The 23,970-nt window shown below is 41.1% G+C and overlaps 1 protein-coding gene across 1 annotated transcript in view; it reads right to left on the bottom strand.

Annotated features, from left to right (window-relative positions):
* Positions 1 to 11,045, bottom strand: part of AFF2 (ALF transcription elongation factor 2) — a 775,685-nt gene extending 764,640 nt beyond the window's left edge. Inside the window, exon 1 of the mRNA XM_082263635.1 lies at positions 10,851 to 11,045. Coding sequence (XP_082119761.1) covers positions 10,851 to 10,897 — 47 coding nt within the window. The 5' untranslated portion in view covers positions 10,898 to 11,045. The remainder of the gene's footprint in view (positions 1 to 10,850) is intronic.
* Positions 11,046 to 23,970: the final 12,925 nt, after the last annotated feature.

The following is a 23,970-nucleotide window of genomic DNA, read 5'->3' as shown; positions in this document are numbered from 1 at the left end:
TGAGCCAGAAGCCAAAGAGTAGTCACCTCTCAAGGCCACACAGTACCTTTAATTGCCTGGACATGAACACCTGAACATCGAATTGGCAGAGACAGCCCCAAAAATATTTACGCTTTAACGCAAAGGAGAAAATGTGCAAACTTGCTCCCCTGTACAAAAAGTGTATTTTAATTGGTTTGCGCAAAAGCTCCTGATCTCTCCCTGCCTGTCTGACAGAAGACTCGCCTGCTTTGGCAGGTGGGTCTTCTGTCAGTTTACCTGATGATCGTGGGAGGAAGGTGGCGATCGCCGCCGCTCCTCCTGTGGCCCGCCTCCCGCTGTGTCTAAACACATCGGGAGCGCGTCGCCGAAACCTTGTGCACAAAATCACGTAGTACCACATGATTTTGCGCAGCCGAGCCGCCCTGCCACATTAGTACTACGGTGGGTGGTCGGCAAGAGATTAAAGAGAAGCTCCACTCAAAAGAGAAAGCTGAAAGAAAAACTTTGATGACATCTTTCCAAAATACAGAATGGTATCTGCAAGCCTCAATTGCAAACACGTTGGGAAGATTGAAGGTCTAAGGCACTTATGTGAACTCATTGTTCTCAAGGGAACATCGCACAGTTCTCCTCTCCTCACCCGAAACTGACTCTCATGGACGAATTCTAGTCCGTTACCCCCCATTATCCATTCTATTCCCCCTTAGCACCCCCAAATCATTATTATGACATGTAACACACTTTCTGGCCAGTACAGAGTCACCTGGATTATTGATGGTTGAGGTTCTCCTCCCGTCCCATGCGAGAAGGGTCAACCCCTCTTTCCCCATGCCACCCACCTTCCCCCTACCCCTGGTTCACATTGTTTATGCCATTGCATATATGTGACTCTTTGGAACCATATAGTCTAAAATGCTTAATGGTTTCACTGTAAAACATACATCCTAGATATTACCTTGTTGTACTGTTATATATATTGTACATGCTGTTGTTCTTCCATAAAAATATTTAAAAAAAAAGAAAAAAAAAACTCTTGATAAATTGTATAATATATACTGTGTTTCATTCATTCCTTCTCATTTTCAGTGTTTATAGATCAATCACTGGTCTTATATCCCACTAGCCTGTCCAAAGACTACTACATGGGAAAAAGCAAAGCAATAGAGAGACAACGGTTTATGTGTCGAAAGGGAATCAGAGGAATGTGCTGCTTTATTAATCTCCATGTAGTCTGTTCATTCTGAGTTTATTCCCTTGTAGCATAATGCTGTCTGTCTATAGAAAAATGATTCTGACAATCGTCATCAGTTAAGGTTTTACTTCTACAGAAAAAAGTATTAGTTATCTGATTAATAATGCAGAGAATGAATTTGGAACATAGCACTATTTATAATAAAAACAGATTGGGTGAGCCAGTTATTCCAAAGCTACTGTAGCCTGTTCTATGGACTGCCATGGTATGTAGCATTAGCTGGAACTGAAACAGTCCACCTTTGTGTAGCAGGGAGAATCCCCCCCTTTAGTTGGAGGAAATATGGTTAAAGTGCAGGCTGCTGCTGTGGTGTGTAGTGTTTTCTCACACGCAGACAGCGCAGAAACCTGGCCTGCAGATGCCTTTCTCTGGTCTCTGACAGCCACACGGAGACCTTTGAACTTTCTATTTATATAACGTTTAGAGAATTTGTGTCTCTTCCTGCATAACTGCCAGTTTGCAAAGCTGCGCTGTAATGAGGCCACTTGCAAGACATTATATAGAAGTAAAAGCGATCGATGTGATTTTCTGGCAGAATGAGATCCTTCCCCTCATTTAACAGCCGTGTATGCGGCTATAGGGTTCTAATTTTGGTTTGCAAAGCCAAAAGAAATCTTGGAAACAATTAAAGGGTTTTGGTTTAGTTTAGGTTAATGTCATAACTGTGTGGGCTTTTCAGAAGAGCCATTCGATAAAATAAACCAGAGTTCTTTTTTTCTAGTGCTAATTTTTCATTGCAGTAACACGCGACAACCAATCAGAATTCATGTTGTACTAGGATGACTTAAAAGGGTAAATATTAATTGGTTGCTATGGGTTACCGTATTTATTTCAGTTACTCATATAGCGCTGTCAATTTACGCAGCGCTTTACATATACATTACACTTTCACATCAGTCCTTGCCCTCAAGGAGCGTACAATCTAAGGTATTTAGCCCCTATTCACACTTAGCAAGAGCGTAGCCAGGCAATTTAGAGGCTTTTTTGTGCATTTGCATATCCCTGTTTCGCACATTTTTCTGTGTGACTTGAATTACAGTGAAATCATTTTATTGCATTGAAATTATTTCAGATCAATCAGGATGAAACTCTTTTCTATGCACAGCAATGTGGGCCTCATCATTAGTCTGTGTGCCCAAGGCTCTCTTATATGTAAATCCTGAACAAAACTGCCCAAAGCCTTCCCCTCCCCGTGCCCCCCAATGAAGAATATTGGTTGTATTCAATAAAGAGTTCTGTTCTTTATAGCTAATTCATAAATGCACTAACCCAGTGATGGCAAACCTTGGTACCCCAGATGTTTTGGAACTACATTTCCCATGATGCTCAATGACACTGCATAGTGCATGAACATCATGGGAAATGTAATTCCAAAACATCTGGGGTGCCAAAGTTCACCATCACTGCACTAACCTATAACAAGCAATCCATATTTTACTGCTTTGACTTTAACAGAATGGATTCTAACTGGTTTGCTTTAGGTCTCAAATTTTCATCCTGGTATTCAACGTCTGCACTTGTCCGCCTTGCTAGATAAAGCTGGTCATAAACGGATCGAAATTTAGCAGGTTCTGCAGGAACCAGAGGAATTTCGATTGATCTATGGACAGGCTGGTTGTACTGAGTTTGATCTATTGGTTGGGTTTTTTACCTGCAATCACTGCTGGTGGTTATGGCCACCAACATTGATCAATATATTCTGATTTCGAGGGAAACTTCCCACAGTCAGAATACAATAGCGCAATGGGAGGACGTCTAGCCAATGACGAAACGCGTTAGTGGGAACGCACGTTGTGATGTCACATGAGCTGGGTGGAACGCAAGCCGGAAGTACCGCTCTCCACACCGTAGCCGTATATGTGACGGCGTTTTATCCTTTTTTACTTACATTTGGACCCTGTAAATGGCTTGTTTGGATATTGTGCAATAAAATTACCTTTTTGAAAAACGTTACTGCACTATCTGGACCTTCCCCTTCTTTTAAATACATCCTTGGCCGGAGGAGGATAGCAGGAGGAGCGTTGCTACAGGAGGAGTTATCCATCTGGAGGGAACATATCCCGGCCCTGGGGGGTCACCAAAGCTCTTATGGTCTTAGTGCCGTAAGGCACATAGGACCCAATTGATCTGGTGAGTGAGAAATTCTTCTATTTGTCACGGTGAAGTATAAGGAGTGACACCAGAGATTGATTGGAAAACCTATCACCAAGCACTATTCACTGTGCACTATATTTATTTAATTGAACTTTCATCATAAGAAGTCACATTTTTTTGCACATGAACTGTATGGAAAATTTGTGAGAGTATCCATGTACCTCATACACCGTTTATGAACTTGTGTTTTTTCCCGTTATTATTCTCTGAATTTATATATAATTTTAAAAGTGTATTATTTGAATATTTTCTTCATATATCACCTATAATTGATCACAGGGTTTTTTTTACACCTTATATGCACTTTAACAACTGTTGAATAATTTTTAAACAGCATAGAACTGGTTTTTATTATTATTTATCTCTCCAGGATTGTTTTAAGCAAACGCTATAGGTAATACTATATGAATAGATTACTTAACACTAAATGACCAGTTTACTGTCCTTTAGATTTTAGTGGGGCGGAACTATAGGCAGCAGGAGTAGAAAATACCCCAGTGTTATTGGGAGTAGACAATGTTTTAGGCTTGGTGGCCAGTGGGTGTAAATAAATTACATAGCACCTATGGTCAGTAGAAGGAATAATACCCTATTAGTGGTATTAGTGGGAGGAATAATGCTGAATATTTTATATCTGTGGCAGGAAATATACCCCATCATTATTTTCAGTGGGGGGAATAATGCCCCATTGTTGGTGTCAGTGTGAGGATTAATGCCCCACTATTGGTGCCCATGGAAGAAATTGTACCTCATTGTTGGTGTCAGTGAGAGGAATAGTTCCAAATATCAGTGGGAGAAAAAGTGACTTATTGGCCCGGATGAAGGCAATCAAAGGGCCACATCTAGCCCAGGGGCCACAGTTTGGATCGTAAAGAAGTACCAATCCAAGTCCCAGTTACCCAGGTCCACAAGTGCTCTAGGTGGTGGCTTTTAAAAGCTCACCCTGCTCAGAATATAAAGCAAAATCAAGAGACAAAGCCTCACTCCATAAAAGTCACACCATAAAGTTTAATTGATGTAGTTGGCTTCCAACACAGTCCCCGCCCTAAGGCACTTCTGGCTGACGCATTTCACTCCGAATGGGGTTATTTGTAGAGGTTACCTCTACGAAAAAGCCTAAATGGGATGAAATGTATCAGAGGGTTGTGGTTTAGGGAGTGGACTGTGATGAAAGCCAACTACTTTGGCTAAACTTCATGGTGTGACTTTTATAGAGTGTGGCTTTGTCTCTTAGGTTTATAATGTATTTAAAAAGCTAAAATAAAACTGCCCCAAGATCATTATTGTTTCACTTTAAAGTGATTTTTACCCCTTTGATGTTTATATGTGCAACTGACAAGCATTATATAGATACAATGGCCATAAGAAAAGTTACACAACCATCTGGCTGGCACATGAAGAATAATTCTTTCTAGACCATTTATAGACCACTAGACCCAACTGCAAATGACCCTACATAGTACTGAAAATTACCAAATTTCCTGCAACATTTCCACTGCAAGACTCCTAAACATAATGCCATAAATATTCAAATCAGTTATGTCTTATGTACAAATATGACAAAATATGAAGAAGAATCTAATGAATAGGAGTGTGCATCCATGCATCCATTCAAATGTATTCAACATGATACAGAATACATCTTTTAGTAAATAGTTAATATGAGTAAAGCAAAATCCAACTGGCTGTTGCTGGTTATTTTATTTTGCGCATCACTGAAAATACCCTTTAAGATAACACGCTGACAATAAAACCCTATGTATACACTATAGTGTCAAAAGTATTGGGGTGCCTGCATTTTCAGGCACATGAACTTTATTGGCATCCCAGTCTTAGTCTGTAGGGTTCAGTATTGAGTTGGCCCACCCTTTGCAGCTATAACAGCTTCAACTCTTCTGGAAAGGTTGTCCACAAGGTTTAGGAGTGTGTCTATGGGAATGTTCAACCATTCTTCCAGAAGCACATTTGTGAGGTCAAGCACTGATGTTGGACTAGAAGGCCTGGCTCGCAGTCTCCACTCTAATTCAGGACTCTGGACTCTGTGAAGGTCAGGACTCTGTGCAGGCCACTCAAGTTCCTCCACCCCAAACGCGCTCATCCATGTCTTTATGGACCTTGCTTTGTGCACTGGTGCTCAGTCATGTTGGAACAGGAAGGGGCCATCCCCAAACCGTTCCCACAAAGTTGGGAGCATGAAATTGTCCAAAATGTCTTGGTTTGCTGACACCTTAAGAGTTCCCTTCACTGGCCAGGCCCAAGCCCTGAAAAACAACCCCACACCATAATGCCCCCTCCACTAAATAATTTGGACCAGTGCACAAAACAAAGTTTATAAAGACATGGATAAGCAAGTTCGGGGTGGAGGAACTTGACTGGCCTGCACAGGGTCCTGACCTCAACCCAATAGAACACTTTTGGGATAAATTAGAGCGAAGACTGTGAGCCAGACCTTCTCATCCAACATCGGTGCCTGACCTCACAAATGTGCTTCTGGAAGAATGGTCAAACATTCCCATAGACACACTCCTAAACCTTGTGGATAGCCTTCCCAGAAGAGTTGAAGCTGTTATAGCTGCAAAGGGTGGGCCAACTCAATATTGAACCCTACGGACTAAGACTGGTATGCCTTTAAAGTTCATGTGCGTGTAAAGGCAGGCATCCCAATACTTTTGTCAATATAGCGTATGTGTCCATATGATACTATCAGGCCTAAATCTTAAGACAGAAAGCAATGTGCTAAATTTGGCAAACCTTTGCAACCAATCAAAATGCATCACTTACTCCTCTAGCTTCAGCAGATTGAAATCCAATTGGTAGCTGCGGGTTCCGATATCTTGCACACATTATTACTCAGTGCGTGACCTATTAACTAGGCCCATATGTCCCTGCTGGGCATGTTCAGCAATATAAAAGCACAGAATTCTGTTCATTCGATTCAAGAAATTGTAATTGTGTTGGCTAATTAAATTTTGGTGCAGAATTTACAGATAGATACCTCTTAATATTATTACACCTGATTAGATAAGCAAAAACGAACTCACCATTGCCCTAAAATAAATAGATACTGCAAGCCAAGTAACAATAAATACCTATTTAATAACATGAAATCTAAAATTGCACACTACACTATACAAAGTGAGTTTGCAGAAGGTTTTTACTAAGTAGTTAAAGAGGCCTTAAAACTTTACAATGCAGTCAGTGAAGGTCACAGATGGGTTTTGAAAAATAACAAATCTTAGAGAAAACTGCAGAATCTAAGGCACAAAAAAATGATAGCAATAAAGACGATGTCAGCTTGTGATAATATACCCAAGAGCAGCATGCTAAATGGTTAAAGAGAACGTTTGATCGGGATCGACAAATTCGGAAAAGACATGTTCGATGTCCTTACAAATAAATAGCGCTCACGGCATTACTGAAGCATTATGGTAATGAGAGACAGTGATTCCAACAGCCTGTGTGTATTTGTTATCTATATATACAGTGATTGCAGTAGCTTATTCCTTGCTACAGTCACTAAGTCAACACAATAAAACAATGACACTCCACTTGGACCATAAACAATACAGGCGTGAGTGGGGAAAGAATGCAGAGGGTTATCCTGCCAGATAGGCTCAGTAATGAATTACATTGCCATATACTCACAATACCTACTGAATAAATGATCTGCTAGCTTGATGGAGCACATTGTATGCCAAAACTCACATTTATTGCTGGAACTTTGCAGTATATTAGACAGTATTTTATCGCGTCATAAAATATTGGGAAATAATCAATGTCCTTACAGAAAACAGCAAACATGAACAATGGCATCAAGTCCAGCTCAAAACCACAAACAATAAATGCATAGAGCAATAAATAAAAATAACATATTGTAACATAATGAAGACTTAAATATAAATGGTGCGGAATAAATAAAAATAACATATTATAAAATAATGAAGACTTAAATATAAATGCGGAATAAATAAAAATAACATACTGTAAAATAATGAAGACAAATATAAATGTGAAATAAATAAAAATAACATATTGTAAAATAATGAAGCCTTAAATATAAATGATGCGGAATTAAAAAAAAAAATAACATACTGTAAAATAATGAAGACTTAAATATAAATTATGCGGAATAAATAAAAATAACATATTGTAAAATAATGAAGACTTAAATATAAATGATACGGCACAAATAAAAATAACATATTGTAAAATAATGAAGACTTAAATATAAATGATGCGGAAAAAATAAAAATAAAATATTGTAAAATAATGAAGACTTAAAAATAAATGGTGTGGAATAAATAAAAATAACATATTGTAAAATAATGAAGACTTAAATATAAATGGTGTGGAATAAATAAAAATAACATATTGTAAAATAATGAAGACTTAAATATAAATGATGCAGAATAAATAAAAATAACATATTGTAAAATAATGAAGACTTAAATATAAATGGCGTGGAATAAATAAAAATAACATATTGTAAAATAATGAAGACTTAAATATAAATGATGCAGAATAAATAAAAATAACATAATGTAAAATAATGAAGACTTAAATATAAATGATGCAGAATAAATAAAAATAACATAATGTAAAATAATGAAGCCTTAAATATAAATGATGTGGATTGATATTTTCTCATCTGTTGGGTGACTCTGTTTTAGCTTAGAAAGAATGGATGTCATTTAAAAGATTACTATACACAAAAGATTTGTCATAAATTCCTATCATAATCAGAGCTTATCAATAAAGAGTATGGGGGGAATTTAAAATGAACATAACCCAACATGCTTTATAGGAGACATCAATAGTCTTTATTTATAAATCCAGCCAAAGTGCCACACAAAGAACAATTTCCAGGGGCAATCAAAATTCACTTTCCAGAGCAGTCAGAACACTGAAACAAGATTTCTGATTGGTCATTACAGGTTGCGACAATATACAAATTGATTTTAGCCTTAGTAAATCAGCCCAAATGAATGACATTACCAACATCAGCATCAGATCACAAGCATGGAAAATCCATTGATTATAACCGACCATCTCCATCACATTGCGTTCATCAGATAACTGATTTTTTTTTTTTTTTTTTTTTACATTAATGCTGTTAAATAATAAACTGTATCCTCTGATCTTTTCTAATTAAACCCAGAGGAAGAGCACGTGAATTCACAGCTATGGAAAGCCATTCATTCCATTTACCTGACAACACACAGTGCTGGCATCTCAAACATTTCAACAACCTGTCAAGCAGCCCTTCAAAGGGGAAACGTGTGCACTTTACAAGAAGTTTTTTCAGATGCTCATTTTCAGATGGACAAAAAGGATGAGGTGATGACCACATTTCTACAGAGCAGCTGCTATGCTTCTCTGATCCTTCAACATCATCACCCAACTTATCAAATACTTCCTACAAATGAAGAAACACACACTATGTACAAAACAGAGCTAGGAAGATTTACAAATATATGTCATGTTTATTAAATAACAAAGAACTCTGTTATAACAACTGCCATTCACTTATAGTAAACCAGCAGACTGCACTGCTGTTACAAAAAAAAAAAAAAATTCAAAAAGTCTAATCAATAGCACAAGTCAAGTCTTTTAAAGTGTAATAAGAGGTCTGCTAACACGTTAAAGACTGCGCCATTGACAGAATGATTATAAGTGCATTAGACACACTGATGTATGAGTGTATTTTGGTAATTACTGAGTTCATTCACAGCAGCCTATATGATGAGGAGCAAAATATAAAGAAAAATAAATATATATATATATAGGTAATATAAAAATGATATAAAAATTCTAAAAATAGTAATATATATAAAAATACAAAATCTTTAATCATTTAAAATAAATGTATATAAAAATCTAAAAATACTTATAATATATATTAATCCAAAAATAAAAATGTATATACAATATTATATAAACATCTAAAATGTTTAATAATATATAAAAATAAGATAAATATATCTACAATAATATCTAAAAAAATACAAAAATGTTCAATAACATATACAAAGATATAGAAAAAATATCCAATAATATATAAAAGGTAAAAAAAATGTTTTATAATATATAACAATAAGATAAAAAAAATATACAATAATATATAATAATATCCAATAATAATAATAATACAATATTATATAAAAAATATTAATCGTTGCTTAAACTGTTAGCGCTACATAAATCCTGTATAGTAATAATAATATAAAATGTACAAGATATAGAAAATATATGCAATGATATATAAAAGATATAAAATGTTAAATAATATAAAAATATATAAAAAAAATATATGTAAATAATAAAAAAAAGCCCTATAGGTCAGGCAGGGAACACCCAGCAAATCTTGCTATGTACAAAGACCTGATGCCCCCCCCCCCCCCCCCAGGTATAAGAAGCAAGCTGATGCCCAGGTTAGAGCCATTGGCATGCTTCCTTGTAATGGCATCTGGAAAACTTAGCCCATGGCTTTGAATAGCTCCAAGCTGCCAGCAGCAGAACATCATCACATCAGAAGGAATAAAGGGAAGAGAGAATGGGAAGCAGCCCGGTGACAGCAGCCCAGTGACAGCAGAACAATGACAGCAGCTCAGTGACATGACAGCAGCCCAATGACAGCAGCCCGGTGACAGCAGCCCAATGACAGTAGCCTGGTGACAGCAGCCCAGTGACAGCAGCCCAATGACAGTAGCCTGGTGACAGCAGCCCAGTGACAGCAGCCCAATGACAGCAGCCCAATGACAGCAGCCCAATGACAGAAATCCAATGACAGCAGCCCAATGACAGCAGCCTGGTGACAGCAGCCAAATGACAGCAGCCCAGTGACAGCAGCCCAATGACAGCAATCCAATGACAGCAGCCCAATGACAGCAGCCTGGTGACAGCAGCCAAATGACAGTAGCCCAATGACAGTAGCCTGGTGACAGCAGCCCAGTGACAGCAGCCCAATGACCGCAGCCCAGTGACAGCAGCCCAGTGACAGCAGCCCAATGACAGCAGCCCAGTGACAGCAGCCCAGTGACAGCAGCCCAATGACAGTAGCCTGGTGACAGCAGCCCAGTGACAGCAGCCCAATGACAGTAGCCTGGTGACAGTAGCCCAGTGACAGCAGCCCAGTGACAGCAGCCCAATGACAGTAGCCTGGTGACAGCAGCCCAGTGAGAGCAGCCCATAGACAGCAGCCCGGTGACAGCAGCCCAGTGACAGCAGCCCAATGACAGCAGCCCGGTGACAGCAGCCCAGTGACAGCAGCCCAATGACAGCAGCCCGGTGACAGCAGCCTGGTGACAGCTCGTCCACAGCCCAGGTAGATCAGGCAGCAGAAAGTCTTGGAAGTGCCGGGCACAGCTGATGCCAAGGTGGACCTGAGCTCCTCTATAGGGGCACCGCTGGGGGGATGTGACACCTAACAAAGGTAAAATCAGGACAGAAGGAGAATTCCTACCATGGCTGATCCAGGTCCCAGTCCCGGAAAAAGTCGAATAGATCCATAGCAGTGGAGGGTGAGCGTGCAGGGATCGCACAGTGCCAGTGTCCGCCCCGCTCCGGCTCTACACTGGCAGAGGGCTGAGAGCTCCGGCTGCCTGCCTGGCTGGACGAGGCATCAGCGGCAGCAGCTCAGCAGCATCACAGTGCGAGAGAGAGAGAGAGACAGAGAGACAGAGACATGGGGGGAGGAGCCAAGGAAGCCACAAGCCACGACATGGAGCCAACCAGTGATCAGCGCCGGGATCTGCCGCCTGCTCCACCTATGTCACCGGGGACAGCGGAGTCCGGAGTGTGCCGCTCACTAGGGGATCCCCCGTACTGTGCCTGGAAGATCCCCCGTACTGTGCCTGGAAGATAATGGGATCATTCCTCCACAGTTCTTTCTATAGAGCCTTGGTTATTGGTGACGTGGTGTAAGAAGATGAAATCTAAAACCTAGGAAGTAACTGTCAGTGTAATAAATATGAAAGTGCGATGTAGCAAATGTGTAAGTGATCAGCAAAGATGCAACCATATAATGTGCAAAAAAACGAAATGGTTAAAGTGCAAAAATATTTGTGCAAAAAAGCTGGCAATAATAAACACACTTCATAAATAAAATTTAAAAAACGAGTAAGTTCATCGATCAGCAACAGAAGCGCTGTGAATTAAAGTCCATATCCATGGAAGCCCGTGTTCTGAAACTGGAAACTTAACACCCTGAGTGCAACCGTCACCTAAGAGAATCAAAGCCAATGGACTCTGCTACCAGGGGCGAAGAGTCATACAGGCAGAGAAAAGTAATAACTATAAGGAATCTCCCGATAGTTGTCATCATCTCGCCTGAATCTCAATTAGGCCAATACGTTGGTGCCCAAGAAAACAAAGAACCACTATCACTGGTACAACTTCATAAAAAGTAGAACACTTACATGCTTCCAGTAATTTACAAGCGGTTTGAATAGACAATGTTGTGATCACAAAAGGTTCCTAGTGGTGCACTGTGGTGGAGTAGGATTCTAGGACAATATCCCCCCGGACAATATCCCCCTGGACAATATCCCCCCTGGACAACATCCCCCTGGACAATATCCCCCCTGGACAACATCCCCCCGGACAATATCCCCCCGGACAATATCCTCCCTGGACAACATCCCCCCGGACAATATCCCCCCGGACAATATCCCCCCGGACAATATCCCCCCGGACAATATCCCCCCGGACAATATCCCCCAGACAATATCCCCCCGGACAATATCCTCCCTGGACAACATCCCCCCGGACAATATCCCACCGGACAATATCCCCCCGGACAATATCCTCCCTAGACAACATCCCCCCGGACAATATCCCCCCGGACAATATCCCCCCGGACAATATCCCCCCTGGACAACATCCCCCTGGACAATAACCCCCCAGACAATATCCCCCCTGGACAACATCCCCCCGGACAATATCCCCCCTGGACAACATCCCCCGGACAATATCCCCCTGGACAATATCCCCCCTGGACAACATCCCCCTGGACAATATCCCCCCTGGACAACATCCCCCCGGACAATATCCCCCCGGACAATATCCCCCTGGACAATATCCCCCCTGGACAACATCCCCCCGGACAACATCCCCCCGGACAATATCCCCCTGGACAATATCCCCCCGGACAATATCCCCCCTGGACAACATCCCCCCTGGACAACATCCCCCCGGACAATATCCCCCCTGGACAACATCCCCCTGGACAATATCCCCTGGACAACATTCCCCCAGACAATATCCCCCCAGACAATACCCCCCCTGGACAACATCCCCCCGGACAATATCCCCTCTGGACAAAATCCCCCCAGACAATATCTTCCCTAGACAATATCCCCCTAGACAACATCCCCCCTCTAACCCTATGTCCAGGGGGATGTTTTCCGGGGGGTTATTGCCCGGGGGATGTTGTCCCGGGGGGATATTATCCGGGGGGGATGTTGTCCCGGGGTGGATTATGTCCAGGGGGATGTTTTCCGGGGGGATATACTCCTGATACTGTGGAGTAGACTCACACGATCTGACGCATTTAGTTTGAAGAGACCAAAACTGGGGTATGAACATAGCCCAGTTAAAGTCTCTTCAGACGAAACGCGTTGGGTCCTGTGAGTCTACTCCACCACATTGCGCCACTACGAACCTTTTGTGATCACAACATTGTCTATTAAAAACGCTTGTAAATTACTGGAAGCATGTAAGTGTTCTACTTTTTATGAAGTTGTACCAGTGATAGTGGTTCTTTGTTTTCTTGGGCACCTACGTATTGGCCTAATTGAGATTCAGACGAGATGATGACAACTATCGGGAGATTCCTTATGGTTATTACTTCTCTGCCTGTATAACTCTTCACCCCTGGTAGTAGTCCATTGGCTTTGTTAAGCGCTCCTGATTCTCTTTGGTTTCCAGTTTTCACATGCATATTTTTGGACAAATGTTTTTGCACTTTAACCATTTTGTTTTTTTTGCACATTATATGGTTGCATCTCTGCTGATCACTTACACATTTGCTACATTGCTCTTTCGTGTTTATTACACTGACAGTTACTTCCAAGGTTTTAGATTTTTTATTGCATCTTCAGTGTAACCCTTTAGTGGGCGTTCTCAACATCTAGTTTGATTTAGCGCAGCACTTTTTTCTATTTGTATTCTATACAACATTGTTGTGTTGCAGTGTCTGCAGCTCGTTTAGATGTCATTGGCGCAGTAATTCTTTATATTTAGTTGTTATGTTGAGTAACAAGATGAACTATCAGAATGCCTTAAAAGCAGTATTAAACCTAAAAACAAAAATGTAATATAATGCAGTCATTTTGTAAATGTGGCTGCATTCATTTTTTTTGTTTTGTTTTTTTTTTAGTCTTTTTTCCATTATTTTCACCTGGTGATTCAGACAGTAAATGTGCTGCTTTTCAACTTCCTTTAACCACTTCAGCTCCAGAAGATTTACTCCCCTTCATGACCAGGCCATGTTTTGCTATTCTGCACTGCGCTAATTTAACTGTCAATTGCATGGTCACTCAACACTGTACCCAAGCAAAATTGATATCCTTTTTCCACACAAATAGAGCTTTCTTTTGGTGGTATTTGATCACCCCACTGGGTTTTTTCGTTTTTGCCATATAAAAGAAAAAAGTTGTAAAACTTTGAAGAAACAACATTTTTTACTTTATACCATGAAACATAGCTAATAAAAATTTTTAAATTTCTTCATGTTTTGGCTCAAATGTATTCAGCTACATGTTTTTGGTTTAAAAAATCCCAATAAGTGTTTATTGATTGGTTTGCGTGAAAGGTATAGCACCTGCAAACTATGGTATACAGTATCTCACAAAAGTGAGTACAACCCTTCACATTTTTGTAAATATTTTATTATATTTTTTCATGTGACAACACTGAAGAAATGACACTTTGCTACAATGTAAAGTAGTGAGTGTACACTTTGTATAACAGTGTAAATTTGCTGTTTCAAAATAACTCAACACACAGCCATTAATGTCTAAACCGCTGGACACAAAAGTGAGTATACCCCTAAGTGAAAATGTTCAAATTGGGCCCAATTAGCCATTTTCCCTCCCCAATGTCATGTGACTCCTTAGTGTTACAAGGTATACAAGGTGTGAATGGGGAGCAGGTGTGTTAAATTTGGTGTTATCGCTGTCACTCTCTCATACTGGTCACTGGAAGTTCAACATGGCACCTCATGGCAAAGAACTCTCTAAGGATCTGAAAAAAATAATTTTTGCTCTACATAAAGATGGCCTAGGCTATAAGAAGTTTGCAAAGACCGTGAAACTGAGCTGCAGCACGGTGGCAAAGACCTTACAGCGGTTTAACAGGACACGTTCCGCTCAGAACAGACCTCGCCATGGTCTACCAAAGAAGTTGAGTGCACATGCTCAGCATTTGATCCAGAGGTTGTCTTTGTGAAATAGACGTATAAGTGCTGCCAGCATTACTGCAGAGGTTGAAGGGGTGGGGGGTCAGCCTGTCTGTGTTTAGACCATACACCGCACACTGCATCAAATTGGTCTTCATGGCTGTCGTTCCAGAAGGAAGCCTCTTCTAAAGATGATGCACAAGAAAACCTGCAAACAGTTTGCTGAAGACAAGCAGACTAAGGGCATGGATTACTGGAACCATGTCCTGTGGTCTGATGAGACCAAGATTAACTTATTTGATTCAGATGATGTCAAGCATGTGTGGTGACAACCAGGTGAGGAGTACAAAGACAAATGCATCTTGCCTACAGTCAAGCATGGTGATGGGAGTGTCATGGCCTGGGGCTTCATGAGTGCTGCCGGCACTGGAGAGCTACAGTTCATTGAGGAAACCACAAATGCCTACATGTACTGTGACATACTGAAGCAGAGCAGGATCCCCTCCTTTCGGAGACTGGGCAGTATTCCAACTTGATATCCCCCCCAAAAACACCTCCAAAATGACCACTGCCTTGTTAAAGAAACTGAGGGTAAAGGTGATGGACTGGCCAAGCATGTCTCCAGACCTAAACCCTATTGAGCATCTGTGGGGCATCCTCAAATGGAAGGTGAAGGAGTGCAAGGTCTCTAATATCCACCAGCTCCGTGATGTTGTCATGGAGGAGTGGAAGAGGACTCCAGTGGCAACCTTTGAAGCTCTGGTGAACTCCATGCCCAAGAGCAGGGGTGTCAAACTCAATTTCATTGTGGGCCACATCAGCATTATGGTTGTCCTAAAAGGCCCGGTTGTATCTGTAAGACTCTATAAATTTATGCAGGGATTTTTTTCTCAGAGAATAGGTGCAGGAACTCAACCACCACCGAACAGTAGGAGGATTCTAATGGGGAAATAAATACCAGGAGTGCATTATGTGTAGAGTTCAGGGATGTGCTATGTACTGAGTGTAAGGTGCAGGGGTGCGCTGTGTACAGAGTGCAGGGTTGAGAAGCGCTCTACATACAGAGCACATGGTTTAGGGGTGTGCTATGCACAGTGTGCAGGGTTCAACTTTATTTCACAGGCTGGCCACATCTCACTTCCACCTCTCCCCCTTGGGTACAAGGGCCACATAAAATGCCCTGAAAGTCCTCATTCGGCCCACAGGCCTTGTGTTTGACACAAGGGCCAAAGAGAGTTAGGACAGTGCTGGAAAATAATTGTGGGCACACAAAATATTGAGACTTTGGGCCCAATTTGGACATTTCCACTTAGGGGTGTACTCACTTTTGTTGCCAGTGGTTTAGACATTAATGTCTGCATGTTGAGTTATATTTCAGGGACAGCAAATTTACACTGTTATACAAGCTGTACACTCACTACATTACATTGTAGCAAAGTGTCATTTCTTCAGTGTTGTCATAAAAGTGTTCCTAAGTGTAATGTGTGTACAGTGTGCTACTTTTCACTAAGGATCTTGCAGTTTCTCATCCCTGCTTTGCATATATACTGTATATGTATGTATATGTATATATATATATATATATATATATATATATATATATATATATATATATATATATATATTTGTGTGTGTATACATATATATATAGATATACGTGTATATCTATATATATATATATATAAATATATATATAAAGTACAGTAAAACTGCAGGAAAGGGCACTTGGGGGCAAACTAATGTCAATTTATTTTATTTTGTATTGTAATCAGTGTGTTTGTGTGTATAACTTTTTGAATCTGCCGCCGGTTCCACCCCCCTGCGAGCGTCACTTCGCAGGAGACGGAAGCCGGGGCTCACAAGCATCGGGCGGAAGATCCAGCTGCCGCACACCGCCGGGATGCTCTTGGCGGTACCCCACACTCGGGGTTACCGCTAATTGCACTGAAATTTAACCCCGAGCCACACTCGGGAATACCGCTAAGGAGGTTAAAGCATGAATAACAGCACAGTGCTTTTGCTGTGTAATTTGGCTCTTTCTATCATCTAAAATACCTGGTTGATATTTGCTGCAATCCTCTGTATTATATTAAATAATGTGCCTAGTGTATGACATTTTTTAAAAAATATGCCACCGTATACCTTATTTCATAGCGGCGCTCACGTGACGCCCTGCCCTGTGAATCCCCTGTATTATATTAAATAATGTGCCTAGTGTATGTGATTTTTATAGCGGCGCTCACTTGACCATCTGCCGCTCTCCTCTCCTCCTCCTGTCCTCCCGGCTGATGTCAGCAGAGGATTCTCAGCCCCTCCCGCTGTAGTTATCAGATCTGGGGAGGGGAGTGGCGAGCAGTCATGTGAGCGCTGAGCGGCGCTATGAAATAAGGTATAAAGCGGCATATTTTTTAAAAAACACATACACTGGGCACAGCATTTAATGTACTACAGGGAATTGTAGCAATATACCACAGTAGCTTTGAAAGCACTTAAATTACTTTTTTAAGACTTCATGCTTATTGATTTGATAGGGCGTAGGGAGCTATGGAATTCTCCGTGAACGCTTAGTAATAAAAGGAGGGCACTCTTCACTGTAATACTACTACTAGCAAGTGAACATTAGTTACAAAATGGTTACTTTACATTGAAGAACAAAAAAAAAAATGGCATAGGATCCCTTCCAAAATCCTTACTAGGGCATGCAGCCTGGAAAAGGTGTCAACAAGTGTGCACCCCTCTTTCTGAACAATACCAGGCCAAATCCCCTCATTGGGAAGGTACCTTACAATGAGAAAGGCGATAAAGTCTCTCCTTTCTTGCAAAGCACCTTAACCCCATGTTGATGGGAACAAGGGCATCATCCCTAGATCCTGTCTCCTAGGGATGTGCAGGGGGGGTTGGGTATCATAATCAAAAACACACATATATCATGAAAAAAATCCCTTTAAAAAATATAGAAAATAATCTCCCACAACTTAAATCCAATGTCAACTATGTCATCCAACGATGTAGATCTAGAATCAATCACGAGTGATGCCTGATGATTGCCACCACAATGATGTCTTGCTGCTACTCTTAACACAAACTACACTTCCCACTACCGGAATGTAACCAATGTAAATGTACACAAAATAGCCTGGGCCCTGGGTCAGATTTGGTTAACCTCTTCAGCCCTGGAATGGTTTACCCCCTTCATGACCAGGCCATTTTATGCGATACGGCATTGCGTTACTTTAAATGACAATTGCGCGGTCGTGCGACACTGTACCCAAATAAGATGTCCTTATTTTCACATAATTAGAGCTTTATTTTGGTTGTATTTGATCACCTCTGCGGTTTTTATACTTTGCGTCATAAATATAATTAGACCGTCAAATTTAAAAAAAAAATGTTTTTACTTTCTGCTATAAAACACATCCAATAAAAAAAATGTAAAAAATCAAATGTATTCATCAGTTTAGGCCAATATGTATTGTGACAGGAAGTCAGGTAAATCTCTGGGTGTTGTCACAGACGGGAGATACATTTCTGCCTTGTTTAGACAATTCACCAATTACTATCAGGTGTCGGCTGCGGAGATAGCCAGAAAGGTTTAAGGACGTTGGAAAGCTTCAGCTATTCAGAATGAGGCAATTAAGGCCTCTATAAGTTATCCAGAGGATGACTACTGATTGCTGCATCCTGAGGCTTTGGGCGTTAAGGAGAGCAGTGAGCTGAGAAAGACTTCTGAAGGTGAGGTGGTGTTGACTTTTTCTGTGTGAAAAGAAAACAAATAGACTATTGGTTTTCTGCTGTATGACCAGCAGTGTCTGCCAAGCAGTAGGTTGGGACAGACACCATAGTTAGGTTCCTGTGTTGTGAAGGTAGACGCCCCAAGTGGCCAGGGTTTATGTTATGTTTTGTTTGATTTATGCTGTTTGGATGCTTTCACTTGTTTCCAGCAAATTGGAAGAATAAACCATAGACCGTTGTTTTCAACCACTCCTCGGCTGTCTCTCTGTGTAACGAACCCACCCAAGGGGTCACCCACACCCGCTACCGAGCTAACCCCTTACAGTATTCTGCTACATGTTTTTAGTAACAAAAATCCCAATAAGTGTATATTGATTAGTTTACACAAAAGTTTTAGCATCGTCAAACAATGGAATATATTTATGGAATTTTAATTGTTTTTACTAGTAATGGCGGTGAATAACAATTTTTAGTGGGACAGTGACATTGCGGTGGACAAATCCCACACTTTTGATATTTTTTGGGGATCAGTGACACCAATACAGTGGTCAGTGCTAAAAAAAATGCACTGTGACTGTACTAATCACACTGGAAGGGAAGGGATTAACATCAGGGGCGATCAAAAGGTTAAATGTGCTCCTAGGGAGTGCTTTCTAACTGTGTGGCGGATGTTCTGACTGGGGAAAGACAGAAATCTGTGTTCCTGCTCATCTTAACCTCCCACAGAACAGCAGTCTGCCTTGTTTACATCGGTAGGTCGCCATTCTGCCTCTCCTGAGAAAGATCACGGGTGCTGGCGAACATTACAATGGGAGCAGGTCGCCAGCAGTGCGCGCGCCCCTGACCCAATGCACAAAATCATGTATAGGTACAAGATTTCGCACAGGAGGGTCGCCCTGCCGCAGTATATCTGCGTGGGGCGGTCCGGAAGAGGTTCATGATGTCATCCAGCATTCTTAAATGTCAATTTAAGGCTTCCTTCACAATGGCAGAAGTTTCTGCATCCTCTGAAAAGCGATTGGTGGTGGATCACATTTCAAAGCAGCGGCTTCTAAATGTTCAGGAGGCGATTGTGCACTAGTACATTGTACTGGTGCACAACTTCACGTGCAGTTTTAAGGCATGGTTTTAAAATGATTTGTGTATTTTTAACACTAGAGGTGATCAAGAGGTTAAGTGTACCCCTAGTGAGTGCTTTCTAGCTGTAAGGGGACTGGATTTACTAGAGGAAAAGAGAGATCTGTGTTTCAGCTTAGCTCTCTCTTCCTCTGTGACTGGACAGTTCTGTCATTCCGCCGAATGATCGGTGGGTCCCGGCGGCAATTGATTGGCTCCCGCTGTGTCGACCCACTAATTGGCTCCCGCTGTGTCCAATCACAGTGGGAGCAGCACTCTGGTGGCGAGCACGCGCCCCCGAAAACCCCTGCACAAAATCACGAAATATGTACGTGATTTTGCGCAGCCGGACTGCCCTGTCGTAGTATATAGAAGGTGGGCATTTCGGAAGTGGTTAACCCCTTTCCTGCCAGTGTCATTTATACACTAACAGTGCATATTTTTAGCACTGATCACTGTATTGGTGTCACTGGTCCCCAAAAAGTGTCATTTAGTGTCAGATTTGTCCACTGCAATGTCGCAGTCCCGCTAAAAATCGCTGATCGCCGCCATTGCTAGTGAAAACAATAATAATAAAAAAAAATGATAAATGTATCCTGTAGTTTGTAGGCGCTATAACTTTTGCGCAAACCAATCAATATACGTTTATTAGGATTTTTTTTTACCAAGAATATGTAGCAGAATACACATTGGCCCAAATTGAGGAAAAAATTTGATTTTTACATTTTTTTTATTGGGAATGTTTTAATGCAGAAAGTAGAAAATATTGTTTTTTTTTTTTTATAAAAATTGTGTTTTTTTGGTTTATGGTTTATAGTGCAGAGGTGATCAAATACCACCAATAGAAAGCTCTATTTGTGGGAAAAAAAAGGACATCAATTTTATTTGGATACAGCGTTGCACGACCGCGTAATTGTCAGTTAAAGCAACGCAGTGCCATATCGCAAAAAATGGCCTGGATATTGAGTGGGTAAAACCTTTCCGGAGCTGAAGTGGTTAATGTTGCCCTTTGTACGTATGTGCGTAAAGTACATCAGTAAGCGCTTCCCCAAACTCAGGTTTGGAGCATTATTTTGAATGCCTCTAAACGCTGCTCAAAAATATGAATCACCCAAATGCCACAATGTGCCTAAACACATTGGCTAAAAGAAAGCTGCATTCAGAGGCATACAAAAATGAAAAATTTCCCCCAAATGCAGTGTTTTTGGTGCCTGTGTGTATGAAGCCTTACAAGGTGTTTTACAATGAAAGCTATAGATTTAAATGACTGAAAACATCAAATTACATTAACCACTTGCCGACCAGCCACCATAGTTTTACTGCGGCAGGTCAGCTCAGTCCTGCGAAACAACGTACCCATACGTCACTTTACAGGACCGCTAGTGTGGGGAAGCCAATCAGCAGGTCTGATGGCGGTGATGTCCACCAGGCACCCGCGATCGCTCCCCGTAGAGACAGAACAGCGGTCTGCCGATGTAAACATGAGGAAGTCACGCCTATTGACGTAATGCATACGGGGGAGGAGTCTGACGTCACCCGCAGCTCTCTGAGATCCTGGAACACATTTCTGCACTTTCGCTTTCATCTGGCACTGTGACAGTGCCTTGCTTGTGAGCGATGCTTTATTTTTTACTTTTAATAAATGTCCTTAATTAAGCGGAGAGCATTAGATCGTTTTATTTATCTTTTCCGGATTGCCATACATGAGTTTCTGAGAACCTGTTGGGTCCTGGATATACAGATCTTCTGGCTGTCTCCATATTGATGCTTACTGATACAAAGTGTTGTGACCCCTAGTGGTCGAATACAGGAGGTGAGAGGCTGTATTATCTGTGGTGGAGGAGTCACGTTTGCAGTGGTGTTTTACTTATTCCTGCTTTTCACTTTGGAAATCAGCTTTTAAGGACTTTATGATTTATGATCCACATGCTTTTTATTGTGCATTTTATACATTTTAATGTGAATGATTTTATGCACTATTTGTAATTTTATAGCGCTGCACTTTATTTTCTTTTACTGCATATTATAAGTTTTGGTAGGTTTGACCTATCCTGGTGTACAGCTGCTTACCCATCCATTTGATTTTATTTTTATTGTATTCTGTATTCATTCAGCAAGCCCACCCCCCACACAGTTAGAAAGCAACCCCTAAGGACACATTTAACCCTTTGATTGCCCCTGGTTTTAACCCCTTCCCTGCCAGTGCCATTAGTACAGTAATAGTGCATATTTTTAGCACTGATGACTGTAGTGATGTCACTGGTCCCCCAAAAAGTGTCAAAAATAGGTGTCCCATCTGTCCGCCGCAATGTCGCAGTCCCGCTAAAAATCGCTGATCACCGCCATTACTAGTAAAAAATTAATAAATAAATAAAAATGACATAAATCTTTCCCCTAGTTTGTAGACACGATAACTTTTGCGCAAACCAATCAATATGCGCTTATTGGGATTTTGTTTACCAAAAATATGTACCAGAATACATTTTAGACTAAAATGATGAATATATCTGATTTTTAATTCTTTTTTCATTGGGAATGTTATACAGCAGAAAGTAAAAAATATTGTTTTGTCGCTCTCTTTTTGTTTATAGGGCAAAAAATAAAAATTGCAGAGGTGATCAAATACCACCAAAAGAAAGCTCTATTTGAGAGGAAAAAAAGGACATCAATTTTATTTGGGTACAGTGTCGCACGACCGCGGAGTTGTCAGTAAAAATAATGCAGTGCCGTATTGCATGGTCACTAAGGGGGGTAAAACCTTCCGGTCCAGAAGTGATTATCATACAGTGCATACAGTATGTGAGATTATAGTGATGGGGTCTGATGAATGTATATCCTTCCAGGTACTGAGCATTATAATAAATAGTGCTGCATATAACACAACACACAACATCCACACAATGGTGACACAGGAGAACATAGACTATAGACTGATGTAGCACTTTTCACAGGTTAACCTCACCTTTCAGTGTGAAAAATGATGGCAAACATAATCCAAAAGCCTGGTACTTCTGAGGACATATGTTCTGTTAGCTAATCCCCAAAACGCATCATAAATACAAAGTAAATGCAGAGAGAAATAAAAGGCTTATCAACACTGCCTCCATTGTGCCAAGTGTAAAAATGCAGCAGGGGAACTGCAAACAAGACACAGAACTCAGCAATAAACGGTGAAAGGTCACGCATTGATGTATGATTCTGTGTTTGGATGCACTGCCTGGAGGAAGAAACGGGTTCTGCAAAAGTTGTGGTTCTGGAACTGGAAATGAAGTCCGTCTGCAACACGATCCTATGTGTAGTCATGACCCCCATCTAGCCATTACACATTATAACACATGACACGCTTAGACCTTCCACTCATACTGGTATTAACAAACTGCGACTCCTGGGGACATGAATCCATTCTGTCACACAACAAGACGGTCCTAAATAGGAGATAGATTGTGAGACAGTTATTATTATAATTTGGCAGCCTTATATATAAATCCTTCTCTCTGCAACTCTAAAGTAACACTGCAACAGAATAAAATCTGACCACTTTATAAAGAACTCCAGGTATGGATTTATTGTACATTATGACTAAATCTACTAAAACTGGAGCACTCGGAATCTAGTGCAGATGTGCATGGTAGCCAATCAGCTTCTGACTTCAGCTTGTTCAATTAAAGTGTAACTGCACTTTTGTTGAGAAATAAACATTCCCCCCTGGGTGATCTACACTATATTACCAAAAGTATTGGCGCGTATATATACATATATATATATATATATATATATATATATATATATATACACTAGGGATCGACCGATTATCGCCAAAGCCGTTATATCGGGGGGCGATATGCACTTTTCCCGATAAATTGGAATCGGTCCCGGAGGTTATCGATATTGCCGATATTTCGGCAAAGTGCATGCACCGGGGTGATGCCTGCAGCTAGAGGCATCACCCCAGTACCGGCATCCATAGCCGACGGTCGGCTGTCTTGAAATGACAACTGATGCAGCTGAGAAGTCGCTTGGCTGTCATTACAAGGAGCGGAATAGGATGTGACGTCCCCCCCTCCCACCGCCTTCTGCGGGTCGCCCGGGTCTCCCGTCCCACCGGGAGATATGCATTGGCCTTATCTGTATCGTTATCGCCAACCAAAAACCGATATCGGTCGATCACTAATATACACTGTGGGTGATTCATTTACATTTTGGGACCTGCCCATAGACCTGCATGGAGTTTCTGATCAAGTCCGCCTGAAAAACCTATTAGGTGCTTCCCAGCCAAAAAACCTACAGCACATGTGCTCCTGGCTTTTATACAGTATCCCAGAATGCATGAGACAGC

The sequence above is a fragment of the Pelophylax lessonae genome (genome assembly GCF_965119305.1).
Source record: "Pelophylax lessonae genome assembly, chromosome: 7".
Taxonomy (NCBI): domain Eukaryota; kingdom Metazoa; phylum Chordata; class Amphibia; order Anura; family Ranidae; genus Pelophylax; species Pelophylax lessonae.
This window is presented reverse-complemented; position numbering and strand designations above follow the sequence as displayed.